This window comes from Tribolium castaneum, chromosome 2 (assembly GCF_031307605.1).
Source record: "Tribolium castaneum strain GA2 chromosome 2, icTriCast1.1, whole genome shotgun sequence".
NCBI classification, from domain to species: domain Eukaryota; kingdom Metazoa; phylum Arthropoda; class Insecta; order Coleoptera; family Tenebrionidae; genus Tribolium; species Tribolium castaneum.
Genome location: NC_087395.1, coordinates 16926687 through 16943002, shown reverse-complemented (window position 1 = coordinate 16943002; position 16316 = coordinate 16926687). Strand labels below are relative to the sequence as shown.

At 34.9% G+C, this 16316-nt stretch overlaps 3 protein-coding genes across 4 annotated transcripts; 2 read left to right on the top strand and 1 right to left on the bottom strand.

Moving 5' to 3' along the window:
* The first annotated feature begins 55 nt into the window (after positions 1 to 55).
* Positions 56 to 1932, top strand: IFT20 (Intraflagellar transport 20). 2 transcript variants are annotated; one of them, XM_064355167.1, is made up of 4 exons: positions 56 to 196; positions 240 to 394; positions 441 to 558; positions 1914 to 1932. In XM_064355167.1, exons 1-3 carry the CDS (start codon positions 73 to 75, stop codon positions 552 to 554), a joined length of 393 nt encoding a protein of 130 aa, XP_064211237.1. In that variant the 5' UTR covers positions 56 to 72; the 3' UTR covers positions 555 to 558; positions 1914 to 1932. The 2 variants fall into 2 exon arrangements, with proteins under 2 accessions (XP_064211237.1, XP_967357.1); XM_962264.4 differs by lacking the exon at positions 1914 to 1932 and adding an exon at positions 633 to 819.
* Cog3 (Component of oligomeric golgi complex 3) lies at positions 575 to 5333 on the bottom strand. The gene is made up of 10 exons (XM_008199575.3): positions 4824 to 5333; positions 4503 to 4778; positions 4178 to 4455; positions 3910 to 4128; positions 3565 to 3862; positions 3390 to 3516; positions 3163 to 3338; positions 2777 to 3115; positions 830 to 1030; positions 575 to 778 (listed from the first exon to the last, which is right to left on the bottom strand). Exons 1-10 carry the CDS (start codon positions 5178 to 5180, stop codon positions 608 to 610), a joined length of 2442 nt encoding a protein of 813 aa, XP_008197797.1. The 5' UTR covers positions 5181 to 5333; the 3' UTR covers positions 575 to 607.
* Positions 5334 to 5428: 95 nt separating this feature from the next.
* On the top strand, positions 5429 to 14914 carry aux (auxilin). The gene is made up of 15 exons (XM_962100.4): positions 5429 to 5694; positions 5740 to 5801; positions 5850 to 6024; positions 6071 to 6336; positions 6381 to 6603; positions 6653 to 7028; positions 7076 to 7415; positions 10470 to 10717; positions 10768 to 10873; positions 10926 to 11101; positions 11149 to 11342; positions 11393 to 11535; positions 13516 to 14172; positions 14219 to 14380; positions 14427 to 14914. Exons 1-15 carry the CDS (start codon positions 5562 to 5564, stop codon positions 14535 to 14537), a joined length of 3372 nt encoding a protein of 1123 aa, XP_967193.1. The 5' UTR covers positions 5429 to 5561; the 3' UTR covers positions 14538 to 14914.
* Positions 14915 to 16316: the final 1402 nt, after the last annotated feature.

Sequence of the window (16316 nt, the reverse complement as noted above, 5' to 3'; positions counted from 1 at the left end):
ACTAGTGAGACGGGTTGGTGCACCTGCGTTGCCCCGGATACGAAAATTTAAACAATCAACAAAATTGAAAAAATGGCGGATTTGTTGGCAAAACAAGGAATCTATTTCGATGAAGTCGATAAAGTGTGTATTCTGGAGCCGGAAATATCGAAACAGACCAACGACTTGAAAGAAACGTGCCAGAACTATGTGGAAAGTAAGTGGTCTCTTGGGTTTATTATTTATTATTTGAAGTTTAGGGATGGACGAGTTTCAAAAAATTGCCAACAAATTCATTGAAATGGTGGACCAGTTGGGCAAAGAAGTGGAAAACCAGAAAATCAAGGCCATTGGGGCCCGAAACATTTTGCAAAGCATGGAGAAACAGAAGGAAACCAACCAGCAGCAGCTTCAAGTGACTGAGCCACTTTGCATTTTCTCGAATTGAATTTTTGTTGTAGGCCGTCATTGCGGAGAAATCGATCGAATTAGAAAGGCTCAAGATCCAGTTGAATTCGTTGCAAAAAACCGAAATGGAACAAAACGAAATAATCAATGAATTAACACACTGCTAAGCAGGTAATTAAAACCAGAAAACTATTAATTAGTTTATTGAAATAAATAATTCCTATGGTTGTTTCCCCATATTGTAGTCCTGTTCGGCAGTTAGCGACACTGAACAGATCAAAACGTTGATTTGTTCAGGCGACGGACAACCAATCAGGAGTAACTCCTCATCACTGTATCCGCAAGTGGCCAACGTTTGCCCAACTTGCACAAAAACGTTAATTACATTATTCTGAAAACATTAAAATTAATAAACAGTAATCGGGGACCAAATACTTGTTACTTTAATCGGACGGAATAGAATAAACTCCGTTTCTCTATTAGCAAGGTACAGTTGCATAGACCTCTGTATTTCCGGAACTTTTAGTTTCATGTTCTTCAAAGTTTCGCTAATTATATCAGCGATAGATTTGGCTTTGCCAAACTCTTGTTGCGGGATGATTACAGTGTTTTCCTCGGTGTTTGTCGCTTGAACTTGCGCCACCTAATAACAAGGCACTAAAGTTGCATACGTAAAAATAACTATCTTATCCACAATACAGTTAAATAATTGAAAATCGGTGACTACATTACTAAATTCCAGACAAAAATGCTTTGGTCTCTATATAAACTATATAAAACTATATATAAACCTACATATTTTTAATAATAACAAAGATACGGGCTTTAAAAGATTTCGCTGAAATGTAAACTGATTTTATACTCGTAATTATAAAATTATAAAACAAAAAGCAGTGAATCGTTCTTTATTTGAACCTTTACAACATTTACAACCACCTAAATAGATTATATCTGTACCTTTTAAAGCGACAAAAGCCTAAGTCCATTATTTCCAAAAAATAAATAATAATTAAAAGCGAACTATTAATCCACTTTCTATGAGACAATGCATAAAATCTTGCAAACTACATTATTTACAAAAATTACAAATGTTGAAGTTTTGTAAGTCCAGCGTAATGTTAAAGCGACAAAATTATTTATAAAATATGTATAGTGACCATTCACTTCGCCATTGGAAAATAATTTTCGTTCTTTTAATTTTTTCACCTTAGCGACTAGGCTAAGTTTATTAGAAATTGTAAAAATCCCCCTTATACTGTGTATTTAATGAAATTAGAATAGAAGACTTTTTGGTCTTGTAACAAATTAAATTAAATTCAAATCGAAAATAACGAAAATAACACAACTAAATAATTTCGCGGAATTAAAAATAATTAAGATGGCGGCCAATTTAAATTATCAGTTGTTTGGTTTCAATTAAGAAAAGCAGATAGGAAAATTATATTTTAGAACAAATTTCACAAAAAAATTTAAATGTATTAATTTTAGAAGAAATCCTTTAAATTTTTCCTCAATCACTCCTCCAGCTTCAGAAATGAACGCAAACTCATGAAAAAAGAAAAATACGATAATTTGATGACACAGCTTAAATGGATACCAGAGGAATATCAGGATTATTACAGAAATCATCCTTATATTCAAAAAACCGAAGATTTTCAGGAAAATCATTAACCTTCTTCACTTCGGGGACCAAAGTTGATACTTCCTGTTTACAGGGAGTATAGGGGGTTCAGCCCATATTTAATTCCAGACAGAAACTAAAGTACTATTTTAGCGTCGGAAGTGCAGAAAAATAAATAATTTTGAAGTGCAAAGAAAACAGTGTATATACCTCGGGACCAAAGTGCCGAAATCCCTCCACTCGCGTGATTAAATGCTGCACTTTAGACCCTTATTATTACATTTTCAATGTTATGTAATTTATTTTAGCTTATTGCTATACTTTATTTGTTTAGGGCATGAAAGTATTAAGACCTTTTAGTGCCTTTTATTAACTATAAATTCTTTGTTAATATGCTACATCCACTTACAACAAAATAACCGCTCATGAATGTTAGATAGAATTGTGACATTGATTAATAAATTAGTTTTTTTGTTTTAAATTATTAGTCTTGAATATTGAACATTTTGGGCTTAGGTTGTTTTCGCTCTCAGGTACTGATGTTTTTTGTTAATTGACGATTTATGAATATTAGACAGTTATTGATGTGCCGTTTAATTTTATCCAGTTTGTGATTTTGTTATCGCAAATGGGCAATGAATAAGAATGTGTGTTAGGACAATAACTTCTACTTCTGCCTTTGCTTGTTTTTAAAAACGAAAGTGCAAAAACCGTTGTTTTCAGTCAAAATAAGCCGATTATTAATTTTTTTAATAATTTAAGCCTCACCTTTTTCCGCCAGTTTTGCAGATTACCAGTCAAGCAATTAGTGGCACAAGTAATAAACGCCTCACACGATTGTTTCAATTGCTTGTCTATTTCTTTCCTCGAGTCTACAAGATACTCTCGGACACGTGGAGTGCCTTCTAGGAGAAATTCCAAAAGCGCATTATTGCTCCCAAAAGTGAACAATCTATCACGTTTGTTCAGTAATTCAACAGCGGCCTTTTGGACGCTACTAAAGTCCAAACTCATTTCTTTCACAGTGAAATCGACTTGAAACGGAGCGATTTGCTCACGGATGATTAGCAAGTGTTTGATTTGGAATAATCGGCCGTCAATTTCCGACTGAAATATATAATTTACGTACAGAAAAAAATAGAATTTGTGATTACTTTTCTCGCCGATATAAGATTAGCAGCGTGTTGCACCGTTTGAATACAAATAAGTAAAGCTTCCTGAGCCAAACCTTGGAATGTTTCCCTGTCTAGACAAAAATACAGCCGCGATAAAATAACAAGAGTGCGTTTGACCGTGGGATACCACATTCCATGCAAATCGGCGGGAGAATCTACAAATAATAAATAGTTAAACGAATCATTTTAAAAAATAAAAATCGCACTTCCGGTGTATGATCTGAAATGACCCAATGGATTATTTGAATTAATGCTCGCAACCTCTTGCGATTCCAAAGAGACAACTGACGCGCGTGAATCTGTGCGTGCGTCTTGCAACTCTAGAGTGATATTCTGGAAACAAAAAAATAACAAAAAATAAAACTGCCATTAAAAAATTACTTCCATCTGCTCTAATTTCTCGGGATAAGCCAAATCACCCGGTGAGGGATTATAAGACAATAAATCGTGCTGGAAAAAAATATTAGTGCGGAAAACGAGCCGTTCCTCCGCGTCTTGTAACAACTGTTTCACGACTTCGACGTATTTCGAAAGATGATCGTTGTTGAGCGTTTTTTCAACGAGCATTTCCTTCTGCAAAATGCCGCACAATTCGCTCAAAACTTCGACGTGGTTTATCGTTATTAAGCTTGGCCTCAGCGCGTCGTACAAGTGTTGGCACAGAACGCGCAAATAGTCACTACAATTATTTATAACAAAATGCAACAAACACGCAAAGAAACCCACTTGAATTCAAACGAATACTCGTTGAAGAAGTAGTGGTAACAGCTTGCCTCGTCTTGGCAAGTTTTCATCACGAAAAGGCCACAAGACCTGAACAAAATACTGTAGTCAGTTCTGTATTTCTCCTTCAGTTCTGCCACCGCTTTTGAGACCGCTGTGCTCAAGATCGGGAGGCGCTGCGACACGTAAAACTTTTGGCAATCGCTGATAATGTTCTGGTAGCTGAAAGTTGCACTTTATGACGAAATTAACAAAAGTCCAGTGTTTTTACTGCTCATTTTTCGTTGATTTTTCCTCAAGATGTGCAAGTATCAACTTGATTTTAGTGGCAGCACTTTGGAACTTGCCATAATAGAGTGCAAACGCGCTATCCATGGACTCAGCTGAGTTGGAATTTAATGGCACAATGTTTGTTTTAGAGTCGGGGTCAAGCACCTGCTTTGTGGCCTCCACTATGACCGTGCTGACGGCCCTGTAAATTTTATTTAACGCGTTTACTAGCAAACTCTCATATTTCATTTTATAAATCCTCGATTCCTTGAAATTTATCTGGAAATTTTCTATTACACAAAATACGGAATAGAATAATCACACACATGTTCCCCAAGATAGGCAATAGCATCGTCAATGTTGTTCAAGAGGTCGATGTACTCCTGAGTATTGATTTTGTGGGAGTAGCGCTCAATGCTCTCCTGGGTTGTTTTAAAAATCAAAAAGTAGTGCAGCTTCTCGTTCAAACTTTTTTTCTTCTCTTTAAGTATCCTCTGGTGAGTCATTAACTGCTCACTTAGGTTATGCAACGAGTCTGTTTTTGCCGTAACTTGCAAATATTTACACCTCAAGTCTTGCAACAAATTGGAAGTTTCGTCGGCCTACGTAACCTAATTAAACTCAAGACGAAACAACCACCAACTTACACAGCCAAATAATTTCGCGCAATTGGCACTCTGCTCGCAGAGCGTTTGGTAATAGGCCTGGTACTCTTTCAAATTTTCGTATTTTATATCATTTTCTGACGAAATCATCCACTTGATGTAAGCCCGGTTTGTGTCAACAACGGGCATCACCTCAGACGTGTCTTCTGTGTCGGTCTCTTTCTTGTGGGGCTCCTTGGCACCGACTTCACTCCTAATCAAGTCCCCCACTTGGTAAATAATGTCCAGTTGCTCGTCGGACAAGGGGGCCAAGGGGTTGCTGGACGACTGCCAGTTTGTCACATTCTGCTGAACTTGAAGATCGGTTTTGTCCTCGCTAGGGTTTGCAGCGCGGTGCATTTTCACTTTTTAAACAAAACAAATTGTTCTAATACATTTCAAAAATTAGGTTAGGGAGACGTGTCAAAACTTTTGACCGAAATTTGAAAGCTCAGAACAGGTGACTCGACCGAAAAAAATAATAATTAACGGAGGTAGTTTTTGTGGCCAATAAATTAATCAAACTAACAATTATTTCATAAGTTTGTGTTATTATTAAAATAAGTGGGTAATATGACCGAAAATTGTTAGAATTATTTTCGGTCTGGCAGTTTTTACACCACACAAGTTTGGCAACACTTGTCTGGGGGCGTGTGGGGGTGTACTTCGGCGAAAAAATCCCTAAACAAATCATTTTTATCGAGGGTTTTGTTATGAGTTTCCTCGAATTTTCCACGTAAAATGAGTGACTTATTTAAATCAGCATATGAGTACTTTAGTGGCCCCACGAACGGGCAAAGTGACAACAATTTCGTGGGCCAAGTAATAGAAATTTCTAATGTTAAACTCCGAATAAAAAAAGTCATTGCTGAAGGTTAATTTTCAATATTGATTTTTCTTTATTTACCATGATTTCCAGGCGGTTTTGCTGTAGTTTTCGTTGCCCAGGACGTGGCCACGGGCAAAGACTACGCTTTGAAAGTAAGTTTCTCTTAATTTTCGGCCGAATTCTCCAATTTTCTTTGGCAGAGACTTTTGGCCGCAGATGAAGAAGCAAAGAACAACATTATGCAGGAGATTAACATCCTGAAGAAGCTGGCAGGGCACCCCAACATTATCCAGTATTTGTCGGCGTCGTTTATTGATAAATCACAGACCACACATGGGAAGGCGGAGTTTTTGTTGGTCACAGAGTTGTGCACAGGTATTTGGGGCCCCAGTCACGATTTTGTAATTTCTGGGGGTTGTAGGAGGCTCCTTGGCCGAGATTTTGCAGGCGAGGAGTGCCCCCTTCGAGCCGGAAATCATCACACGAATATTCTATCAAACATGTCGGGCTTTGGCACACATGCACTCGCAGAATCCGCCAATTATACACAGAGACTTAAAACTAGAGAATTTATTGATAAGTAGAGACGGTACAATAAAACTATGTGACTTTGGTTCAGCCACTGTTGAAATATTTAGACCTGACCTGACCTGGTCTGCCAACCAACACGACAGTCTGGAAGAAAATGTAATAAAAGACAGTTGGGGGGCTTTTCTCATCGTGTTTTTCAGATGGCGCACTGTACAACCCCCATGTACCGCGCCCCCGAAATGGTCGACACTTGGAACAACTATTTCGTGGGCCCCCCTGTGGACATCTGGGCCCTGGGCTGTCTCCTCTACGTCTTTTGTTACATGAAGCACCCGTTTGAAGACAGCGCTAAATTGCGAATTATTAACGCTAATTACAATCTTCCTCCCGATCCTAAATATTCATGCTTCCAAGACATTATCCGTAAGTAATCCTTTTGTGGTCCAATTGAGCCCCCAATTATGTATAAAAGGTGGCTGTCTCCAAGTCAATCCCGAGCAACGCTTGACCGTGTCCGGAGTGCTGGAGCGGGTGGCTGCCATCGCCGAGTCCAACGGTTTCAATTTGAGGGCCCCCTTGCAGTTCCAGCAGAAGCAGTCCCCGGAGCCCGACCACAGCTCCGGCGATGGGGTCCACAACAACGTGAAGCCGCCGCCGCGGCCGGTGCCCCCCAAGCCGCAGCCGGCCCCCGAGCGGCCCCCGCAGCCCCCCCAGAGGCCCGCAATGCCCGTGCAGCGGCCCCCGGAGGGGAAGCAGTCGGGGCTGTTCTCGTCGCTGAAGGGCGGAGCCGGGAGTTTTTTGAAGAATTTGAAAGATACGAGTTCGAAAGTGATGGCAACGATGCAACAGTCAGTTTGTATTTTTCTAATTTTAATTTTTTAATTGGCGTTTTTAGATCGATAGCGAGGACGGATTTGGATGTGAGTTATGTGACTTCGCGTATTTTGGTGATGCCGTATCCGTCTGAGGGTATTGAATCTGCGTATAAAACTAATCATATTGAAGATGTGCGCGTGTTTTTGGACTCGAGGCATCCGAATTTGAAGTATTCCGTTTATAATCTTAGCGGGAAGTCGTATCATTCGAAGTTTGGGCAAGCGAGGGTTGTCGATTGTACGTTTGCGTATCCTGAACATTTTAAAGCTCCGTTGTTGAATTCGCTGTACCAGCTTTGCGAGGATATTTATCAGTATTTGGCTGGTGATAGTCGGAATGTGGTCGTTGTTCACTGCACGGTAAGATCTTGAATGTTTGAACATGGAAATAAAAAACACGAACTTATGACCAAAGAAAGAATAATAATCAATGGTTAATTGTGTTACAAAAAATTCTAGTTGGTGCAAAAGGCGAAATGCCTCAACATGTACGTAATTATTTCATGGATAGGTCAAAATACCTAACAAAGATTTTGCTTGATTAGTTAGAACTTATTTAGTTAGTAATTTATTAAGTAAGATGAAACAAATTTTACATCAATTCCATTGTCTTTCTACAAGAAATTTTTGTTGCAGTTTAAAATTTAGTAAATGTAATTTACGACGGCAGATCATCAGGAAAATAGAACATTATAAATCTGTCTATAAATGAATGATTAAATGCGTTAAATTTAAATTCTAGAACCACCTGAGATCCTACACTCTTTTATAAACAGTCTGTTTGACGAAAACAATAAAATCTGGCATATTTTGATTTATTTCTCAAAAAGAAATTTGAAATCCACAGAGACTGGGTGATATTATTAATGTTTTATAAACTATTTATTTATAAATGATTGTTGATTAAACCTTTATCAAGTTGGTAATAATTTTCATACATAATTTCATTTTTGTTTTTTGTGTAGAACATTTGTCTATTTCATAATTCAAGTTTTGCTAAAAGTACCGGATGAGTAAATTATTTAAAAAAATATTGGCAACATTGAATTGTTGTATGTAATGGCTTTGCCATTAAATCTAATTAAAGGACTAATGAAATTAGTTATTAATAAAAAAAATACTAATTACACAAAGAATTTTGGCACTGATAATGAGACGTATATCTCGAAAGCGTTCTAACTAGGATTTCCACCTGAATTCTTTTTCAGCCCCTGATTCAACATAATAGAAATGATATCTTGTTTATCTGATTTCTAGTTTCTATTGTTTAGAATTCTTTTATTAGTTTAATAAAAAAAAATTTCAATTTTAATTATTTAAAAAAATATATTTATTTATTTAAATAATTTAATTTTAATTTATTTTTCGAACAAGATATTACAAAATTAAAAAAAACAATGCTTCATAATAGTTTTATTAGTAGTACTATTATATTAAAAAATATAATAAAAAACAACAGTATAAAAATATAGTATAAAAAATAAGCCACCCTTCCATATCAGTTTTTTTTAGTAAAACTCTACCCGGTAACACATTTGCAAAATGTAATAAATTCATTTTTTAAAAGTTGCATACCTACATTTTTCCAATTCATTCCAAGATTTTTTTAAATATTAAAAATATTGAAAATATTTCCATTTCCAATTCAAAATAATTACAGATATATTTAGTGGCTCTATTGTGTAGTTTTCAAAATTTTACGTTTATTTTATAATATTGTCCGGGTTAACATTTGATCCCTAGTTCTAACTCTTATGTAAATCTTCTAGAAGTAAACTTGTGGTATATATTTTGAATTTTATTTCCCTCCTTTTTATCATTTGTGATATTAAGTTAGTGGAAAAATCCTTTGATTGTAATGACTAATGACATACTGGAAAAAGAAATCATTTTTAAATTATGTTTTGTCCCAAAAATACTTATTATTACAATATTATCTCAATTAAATTTGTAATGGAATATATGAGGTATATATAGACTAGACTTTTTTTGAAGGGGCTAGCAACAATTTTTTAAAGTATTTTCTAATAAATTAACATTAAGCATTTTATTTTCAGAATGTCAATGGAAGTATATATTTTTTCAATGTGTTAATATTAATTAATTTGTTTTAATTACAAGGAACTGTAGAAAATTACTAAAAGAATTCACATTCATACAAAAAATATATACTGGTAACAGACTTACCCTGCATATTTGTCGTAGATTTTAACTGTTTAAACACACTAAAAAATTTACCAAAAACTAGAAAGCTATTAACATAATGAAATCTATTAATCCTTGATTTACTTTTTATGAACTATGGTTTATAAATGTAATGTTTATAAAAGTAATTTATTTGTGATACCCGTGTTTTGCGTAAGAAGAAATTGATTTTACGTAAGTCGTTTTGATGATGCAATTTATCAAAAACACTAATTTAGATAGGTAACACTTTTTACAATTTTAACAAAAACTGGATAAAATCGGCTATATTTTGACCGATATCTCAAGGATTAACTTTTTGGAGATTGTTAATTTTTATATAGCTTTTACGTACCTATTCACTAAAGTGACTAAAATCACCTATAAATATTTGGTGAAAATTTGTAATCATAAGTTTAGGTAAATAACAATAAAAATGATCAACTAGTTTAACTGAAGACTGGACTAAATTGACTAATCCATATATTTCTGAAGATAATTGTTTTTTGAAGAAAACTAAACACAGATACTTAATGAATGACAAATTTCATGTTGAATTTAGGAAGATTGAATATAACCAATTGTTTTCTTTGGAATAAATTCCTGTGTTAGAATATTTGGATTTTACGTAAAATATAAAAATGTTAAAACTTTTGTGTACAGTAATTCCGAACCAAATTAGTAATAATTCGTTCCACTTAGAAAAATATCTGACGATTTCTTAAAAAAAAAACATTAGTTGTGCTCTTTCGAGAATAATTTTGTTATAATTTGGAATTTGAGGGTTTTATTTACCTACAAGTTGTGCTCCAAACCAATTAGTTTTGAGCATCAAAAAACACGATCTTATCGAAAATTTAATAAAATCTGCTTGTTTTTCGTCAATTCAATAACTAATAATCTAATTTCCTTATCAATAATAACCATGTTGTATGAATAAAACAATGAAGTAAAGGGGGAAAACACTTTAGTGCACTTTGAACACTCAAGCCCCCTCGATACTTAAAATTGTAAAAATCCACGATTACATCAATTAACAAAAATTGTATCACAAACGGATTATCTGTAGATTGCCACTTAGTCTAAATAAACATATTGAATTACCGTGCGTCAAGTTGCATAAAAAACAACATCTGATCCATTTATTGTGCCTTATCAGATAATTATTTCATTGTAAAAAAATTACGATTTTAATCTAGAATCTTCAGTGAGGTAAAAAACTGTTTACAGGACGGAAAAGCCACCTCTGCCACCCTCGTATGCGGCTTACTTATTTATTCATTTCTTTACGAAGTTCCTGAAGATGCCCTACAAATGTTTGCCGTCAAGCGCTGTCCACCCAATATGAGACCTTCCGAATTAAGATACCTGTACTATTTGGCAGATATTGTGAAAAACCCGCCGGCTTATCCGCACTATAAACCGGTCACTTTTGTCTCGATTCAGATGCAGCCGGTCCCACTTTTCACCAAAATTAGGTCCGTGTGGGTTATTTTGGTTGTGGACGAAAATATAGTTTGGTTTTTAGAGATGGGTGTCGCCCGTATTTGGAGGTTTACAGCGAGAATCGGTGCTTACTTTCGACGCTACAAGACTACGAAAAAATGAGATTGTATAATGTTACCGAAGGAAAAGTAACTTGTTGTTACCACATTTTGGGAAAAATATTTACGAAAAAAATTGCAGGTTTTATTGCCGATCAATGTGAGCGTTTGTGGCGACGTTTGCATCACCATTTACCACGCAAGAAACATCCTAGGGGGCGTCATGACCCAAGGCAAGGCTACAGGGATTAAAATCTGCCAACTGCAATTACACACCGGTTTTATACCGGAGGAGGAAACCTGTTTGAAATTTAACAAGTATTGGTCTATTTTTGTGGAATAATTTTTTGAACAGTTGGTTTTAGATCGGAATTGGATGAAATATCCGACGGTCAGGATCACTACCAGGACAGATTTATGGTTCTTTTAAACGTTTTTGTGTCCGATTCGGAACGAAAACCCTCACAGCCGCCCCCATGGTTGACGGACAAGACGCAACGTGTTTGTGATACTATGTTTAGTTCGAAGTTAGAACAAGACGAGACGATAGATAATTTTGGTAATGATTGATTTTGTCAAAGGAAAAAAGCGATTTTTTGTTTTTTACAGCCAGTAAACAACCAAAGCGGGTGCAAGTGTCACCCCAGAAGCCTTCAGAGCGTCCGAATAGGCCTGCGCCCCCGTCCCCCAGGCCCGCACACGTAGAACTAGAACAGAAAGATTCCAGCGATTCCGAGGCCGAGCAAGTCAAGGTAATTTAAGTGTTCTTAAGCAAAAGCTTGACTGAATTAACTAAAATAAAAGCTATATTTTAATTTTGAGAAGAAATTATTAAATAAAGTGAAAGGAACGAAGTCATTACGAGAAAAAATATGCAGGAAAGAATTATTGTAGCAACGTTTTCTTTGCACACCATAAAATTTTACAACAGATAATGGTGTTTAAGATAGGCAACGCTCACAATAAGATGTTTTTACAAGGGTGACCTGAAAATATTTACGATACCGATCGGTTCGTCTGAAAGATTACAGCTGTAAGAAGATGTACAGGGTGTTATATTTTGGATGTTCGAATAGGGGATATCCGAAATTAAGAGATTCTCGGATCCGATTTTTGACAAAATAATTTTGGTCAAAACCACATCCCGCTATCGTGTTTTGTTTTTGACTTATAAACAAAAAATAACATTTTGCGAAATCTTAAAAAAATCATATTTTCCTTATAATGAAAGATACACATTTGAAACAAAGACATTATTATACAGGCACTCTTTACAGAGAATTTAATAATGTTATCACCTTTTTTTTTTCATTTTCTACCTGTAATAACATACATTGTATTTTTTCAAATAGGAATCATAGGCGGTTGTGATATTTTTGAAAAGCTTATTTTTTCTGATTTGATTTGTCTATTTGTGTAATTCATTATGTTTAAATATTTAAAAAAACAAGGTTTTGCTTTTTCTTTACAGTAGTATGATTGGTCAAAACCACATCTCGCTATCGTTTTTTGTATTTGACTTATAAACAAAAAATGATATTTTTGCGAAATCTTAAAAAAATAATATCTTTCTTATAATAAAAGATACACATTTGAAACAAAGACATTATTATACAGGCACTCTTTACAGAGAATTTAATAATGTTATCACCTTTTTTTTCATTTTCTACCTGTAATAACATGCATTGTATTTTTTCAAATAGGGATCATAGGCGGCTGTGATATTTTTGAAAAGCTTATTTTTTCTGATTTGATATGTCTATTTGTGTAATTCATTATGTTTATATATTTATAAAACAAGGTTTTGCTTTTTCTTTATAGTAGGCTATGAAAAATTTTTGTAAGTTATTAACACTATACACGCAAAATTGTTGAACAATTCATTAAATGTCAATTAAATGTGGAATTACGAAAATTTCGTTACTGTTTTCGACATAGTTTAAAAGTCATCACCAGAGGGCGTCTAGTTAATTTTATTTCCGAATTAAAACTATGAAAAATATATTACCCAACAAGTATTTATAATTTAACAATTTTTTAAACGCTAATTAATTCAAACAGCATAATAAATTATTATTAGATTAAATTTTTGCAATTAATAAAAAATATTTGTTTTTAATAAGTTTAAAATGGCAAGCTTACATTGTCTTTTTATTTTCTAATTAAACATGAAATGTCGGAAAAAGAAAATTACGGTAAAAAATACATAACATTGCACTTCATTAAATCATAAAAAAGTGTCATCAAATGGTAGTAACACATCGTTTTCAATTTTGTGCACAATTTTTGTTTAATAAAAATTTGCGACGAAAATTATTTTAACATAGCTTATTTTTATAATAATAATAATAATTATTATTTTTATAATTTCACATTTTTAACTATAATAAGCGTTGACAAGATTTCTAGATTATTCACACCTTTTATGTGAAATAATTTTTTCATGGCCAACTATTTTAAAATATTCTAAATATATTTTTATCAAAAGTATATAAAAATATCAAACTATTTATATTGTTTTCAGTTCAGAAAAAAATAAACATTTCGAAAATATCATTGCCAATCATGACATTTAACAAAATACAACTTATTACAGTTAAACGAATGATTAAAAAACTGCTGATAACATCATTAAATTATCTGTAAAAAAGTGCCTGTATAATGTGTTTGTTTCAAATTTTTTAAGTTTTCGCATAAAAATTCGGCGTCAATGTTTTAATTTTTTTTGTCAGCCAACGCCTAAGCCAGTGGAGCCCCCCTTAATCGAAGCCGTCGACTTACTCAACCTCAACACCACCCCCAACCCCTCGACCATAAAGCCCTCCGCAAGCTCAAACTTCGATCTCTTAAGCGGTTTGGATTCCTCCAACGACAACTTCCCCTCATTTCCCTCGAATCCCGCTCCCAACCCCCAGCCGTCGCTCTTTGACCCGTTCGGTTCCTCGGACCCCCAAAATAACCTCCTCGGCGATTGGGGTAATTTCAATTCGGCCCCTCCGACTAAGCCCCCCGAGCCCCAGCCCCAGAAACCGACCGACTTTTTCTCCGACTTGGGCAATCTGGGCGGAGGTGCGTGGAACAGCAACGCGTCCTCGCCCATCAAAGTCCCCCCCACGACCCCCCAACAAGGGGGCACCCCCCAACACAAGCCCGTCACGCCGCAACACCAAGCCAAGTCGCCGGATTACAGCAGATCCCACTTTGATGCGTTCGGCGATAAGGGCGAGAAAGGGAAGCCGAAGAGCGATGATGTCTTTGGGGATTTGCTGGGGTCGCAGGGGTACAAGTTCAGCGCGAAGAAAGACAACGCCCCTAGGACGATCAACGATATGAGGAAAGAGGATATGGCGACTTACATGGACCCTGATAAGATTAAAATCATGGAATGGGTAAGGGGTGCAGTTTAAGGGGGCGGGGCTGATTTTTGTTTTGCAGAAAGAGGGCAAGAAGAACAATATCAGGGCGTTGCTGTGTTCGCTACATACGGTCCTGTGGGAAGGGACGAAGTGGAATAAGTGCGATATGTCGCAGCTGGTGACACCCGCCGATGTTAAGAAGGCGTACAGGAAGGCCTGTTTGGCGGTGCATCCGGATAAGGTCAGTGGGTTTTATTTTTTGGGGCTGTTATGACCATCGGTTGCAGCAAACGGGTACCGATAACGAGAACATGGCCAAGCTGATTTTTATGGAATTGAACAATGCCTGGAGTGACTTCGAAAATGATGCCTCCCAACAAAATATCTTCACTAGCTAATTCTTCTCTACTATGTGATCATTCCGTTTTATGGTTAACTTATAGATTATTTATTTTAGGTGATTTTATTTCAATTTTACATAACAATGATGTAGCTCTAAAGTGATGACTTTATCATATGAAATGAAAGCAATTGTCGGATCTAGACAATATTTTAATCGTAGTTACTTTAGAGGTGTTGTTAAAATTGAGCGCTGATGATAATGATATTATACTTAATAGTTTTGTTTTGTATTGTTTAGAATATATTTTTATATTGTGTCACTGTTACATAACGTCATTTGTGCAATTCATGATTACGATTCGTTTCCAGTGTTTTAAATTTTATTCAAGTTGCAAACTTCAAAAATATATTTCAAAGAGCAATCTTCAAACAACGACTTTTCTTTTCAATTCCCCAACATTATTTCCCAAGTAAAATTACCGTTGGGGGCGCCTCTGAACAATGTTTATAAATTTTGGGGCTTCACAATTATTGCATTACCTACAGGGAATGACTATTGTACCTTTGGTGCAAGGAACAAATAAAGATGACGAGAAAAACACGAAGAACGAATGACTGTCTGTTCACTTACTTTATTGTAAAATTATAAAAATGACATTGAAAACCTAATTTTTGGAACATTTTATTTTTGTAGATTCACCCAAGTATTTTTTTCAGTGGAAAAATTCTAACTTCAATAGTTTACTGTTTTTTTTGAGCCCAACATGCGTTCGCTGTCGGCTATGAACCAGTACTTATAGTCTTTGATTATGAAATTGTTTTAATAACACTTTATTATCAGAAATAAAATCTTTTTCACTTATTATCCACTTTCTAATTTCAACAAAAAACACTTTATAAAAACGAAAAACTGCACAATCAAAGGCAATGTTAATATTTACTTTTAGACTCTCTCTTTAATGTAAGAAATGAACAGTATACACGCAGAATTGCCAAGTTATTCATTAAATGAGGAATTACGAAAATTTCGTTACTGTTTTCGGCAAGTACGACATCTCGTCACCAGAGGGTGTCTAGTTAATTTTATGTGATTCCCATTGACATCTTACTATAACATGGTTATGCAACCACCAATTCGCATTAGTGGCAAAAAGCATTGAAACTTGTATAAAAGACAGTGGGAAAACCCTATCAAGACAACAGGGTATCCACAATATTTCATTTTATTTATATTAGATGCGATCATTTAAATTTAAATTAGAGGAGACGGTTTTGTGTTTATGTGATTGATAAACTAGGGAAAAAATGTATTATAATTGAATATTACCGTTCAAAAGATAATTATTTTTATTATTTTAAAAAAACTGATAAAGTTACTCTAATTAATAAAACTAATAAATAATTGATAAATACATGATTTAACTAAGACCATTGTTGAAAATTGTCACTTTTGTACTATCCATCGATACTGTAAATATACAGTTACCAAACTGTCCGATTAGTTTTGCGGCCGTGCAATTAGTTTACGGCTGTGCGATTATTTGTACGCAATTTTATTCTTAGACACTGTCAAAATTTACAGTTTTTTTTTCTTGAATAAGGAAGTTTAGACAACTGTTAGGCATTTTTTAATACGAAACTTTAGATTTTAATGTAATTTTAATTTTAAGCCTTGTTGCAATATAAGCCTTCAAATTGGGCGGCGATAGGATTGTTACTGAGCTTTCGCTTTGATCGCAATGCGGAAAAAAGTTTAATGTGGTCCTCGTTAAATTTTTAGGTAAGAAGTTAAATATTTATTGTTTTTAACAACATTATCAAATAAATACACAACA

Coding starts and splice junctions, on each gene's coding strand:
- IFT20 (XM_064355167.1), top strand. CDS start 73: ATGGCGGATTTGTTGGCAAAACAAGGAATCTATTTCGATGAAGTCGAT. Junction 197..239: donor GTGCCAGAACTATGTGGAAA/GTAAGTGGTCTC, acceptor TTTGAAGTTTAG/GGATGGACGAGTTTCAAAAA. Junction 395..440: donor CCAACCAGCAGCAGCTTCAA/GTGACTGAGCCA, acceptor TTTTTGTTGTAG/GCCGTCATTGCGGAGAAATC.
- Cog3 (XM_008199575.3), bottom strand. CDS start 5,180: ATGCACCGCGCTGCAAACCCTAGCGAGGACAAAACCGATCTTCAAGTT. Junction 4,456..4,502: donor TTGCCTATCTTGGGGAACAT/GTGTGTGATTAT, acceptor GAAAATTTCCAG/ATAAATTTCAAGGAATCGAG. Junction 1,031..2,776: donor TGCAAAACTGGCGGAAAAAG/GTGAGGCTTAAA, acceptor CCTTGTTATTAG/GTGGCGCAAGTTCAAGCGAC.
- aux (XM_962100.4), top strand. CDS start 5,562: ATGAGTGACTTATTTAAATCAGCATATGAGTACTTTAGTGGCCCCACG. Junction 7,029..7,075: donor GTGATGGCAACGATGCAACA/GTCAGTTTGTAT, acceptor TGGCGTTTTTAG/ATCGATAGCGAGGACGGATT. Junction 14,381..14,426: donor TGGCGGTGCATCCGGATAAG/GTCAGTGGGTTT, acceptor CATCGGTTGCAG/CAAACGGGTACCGATAACGA.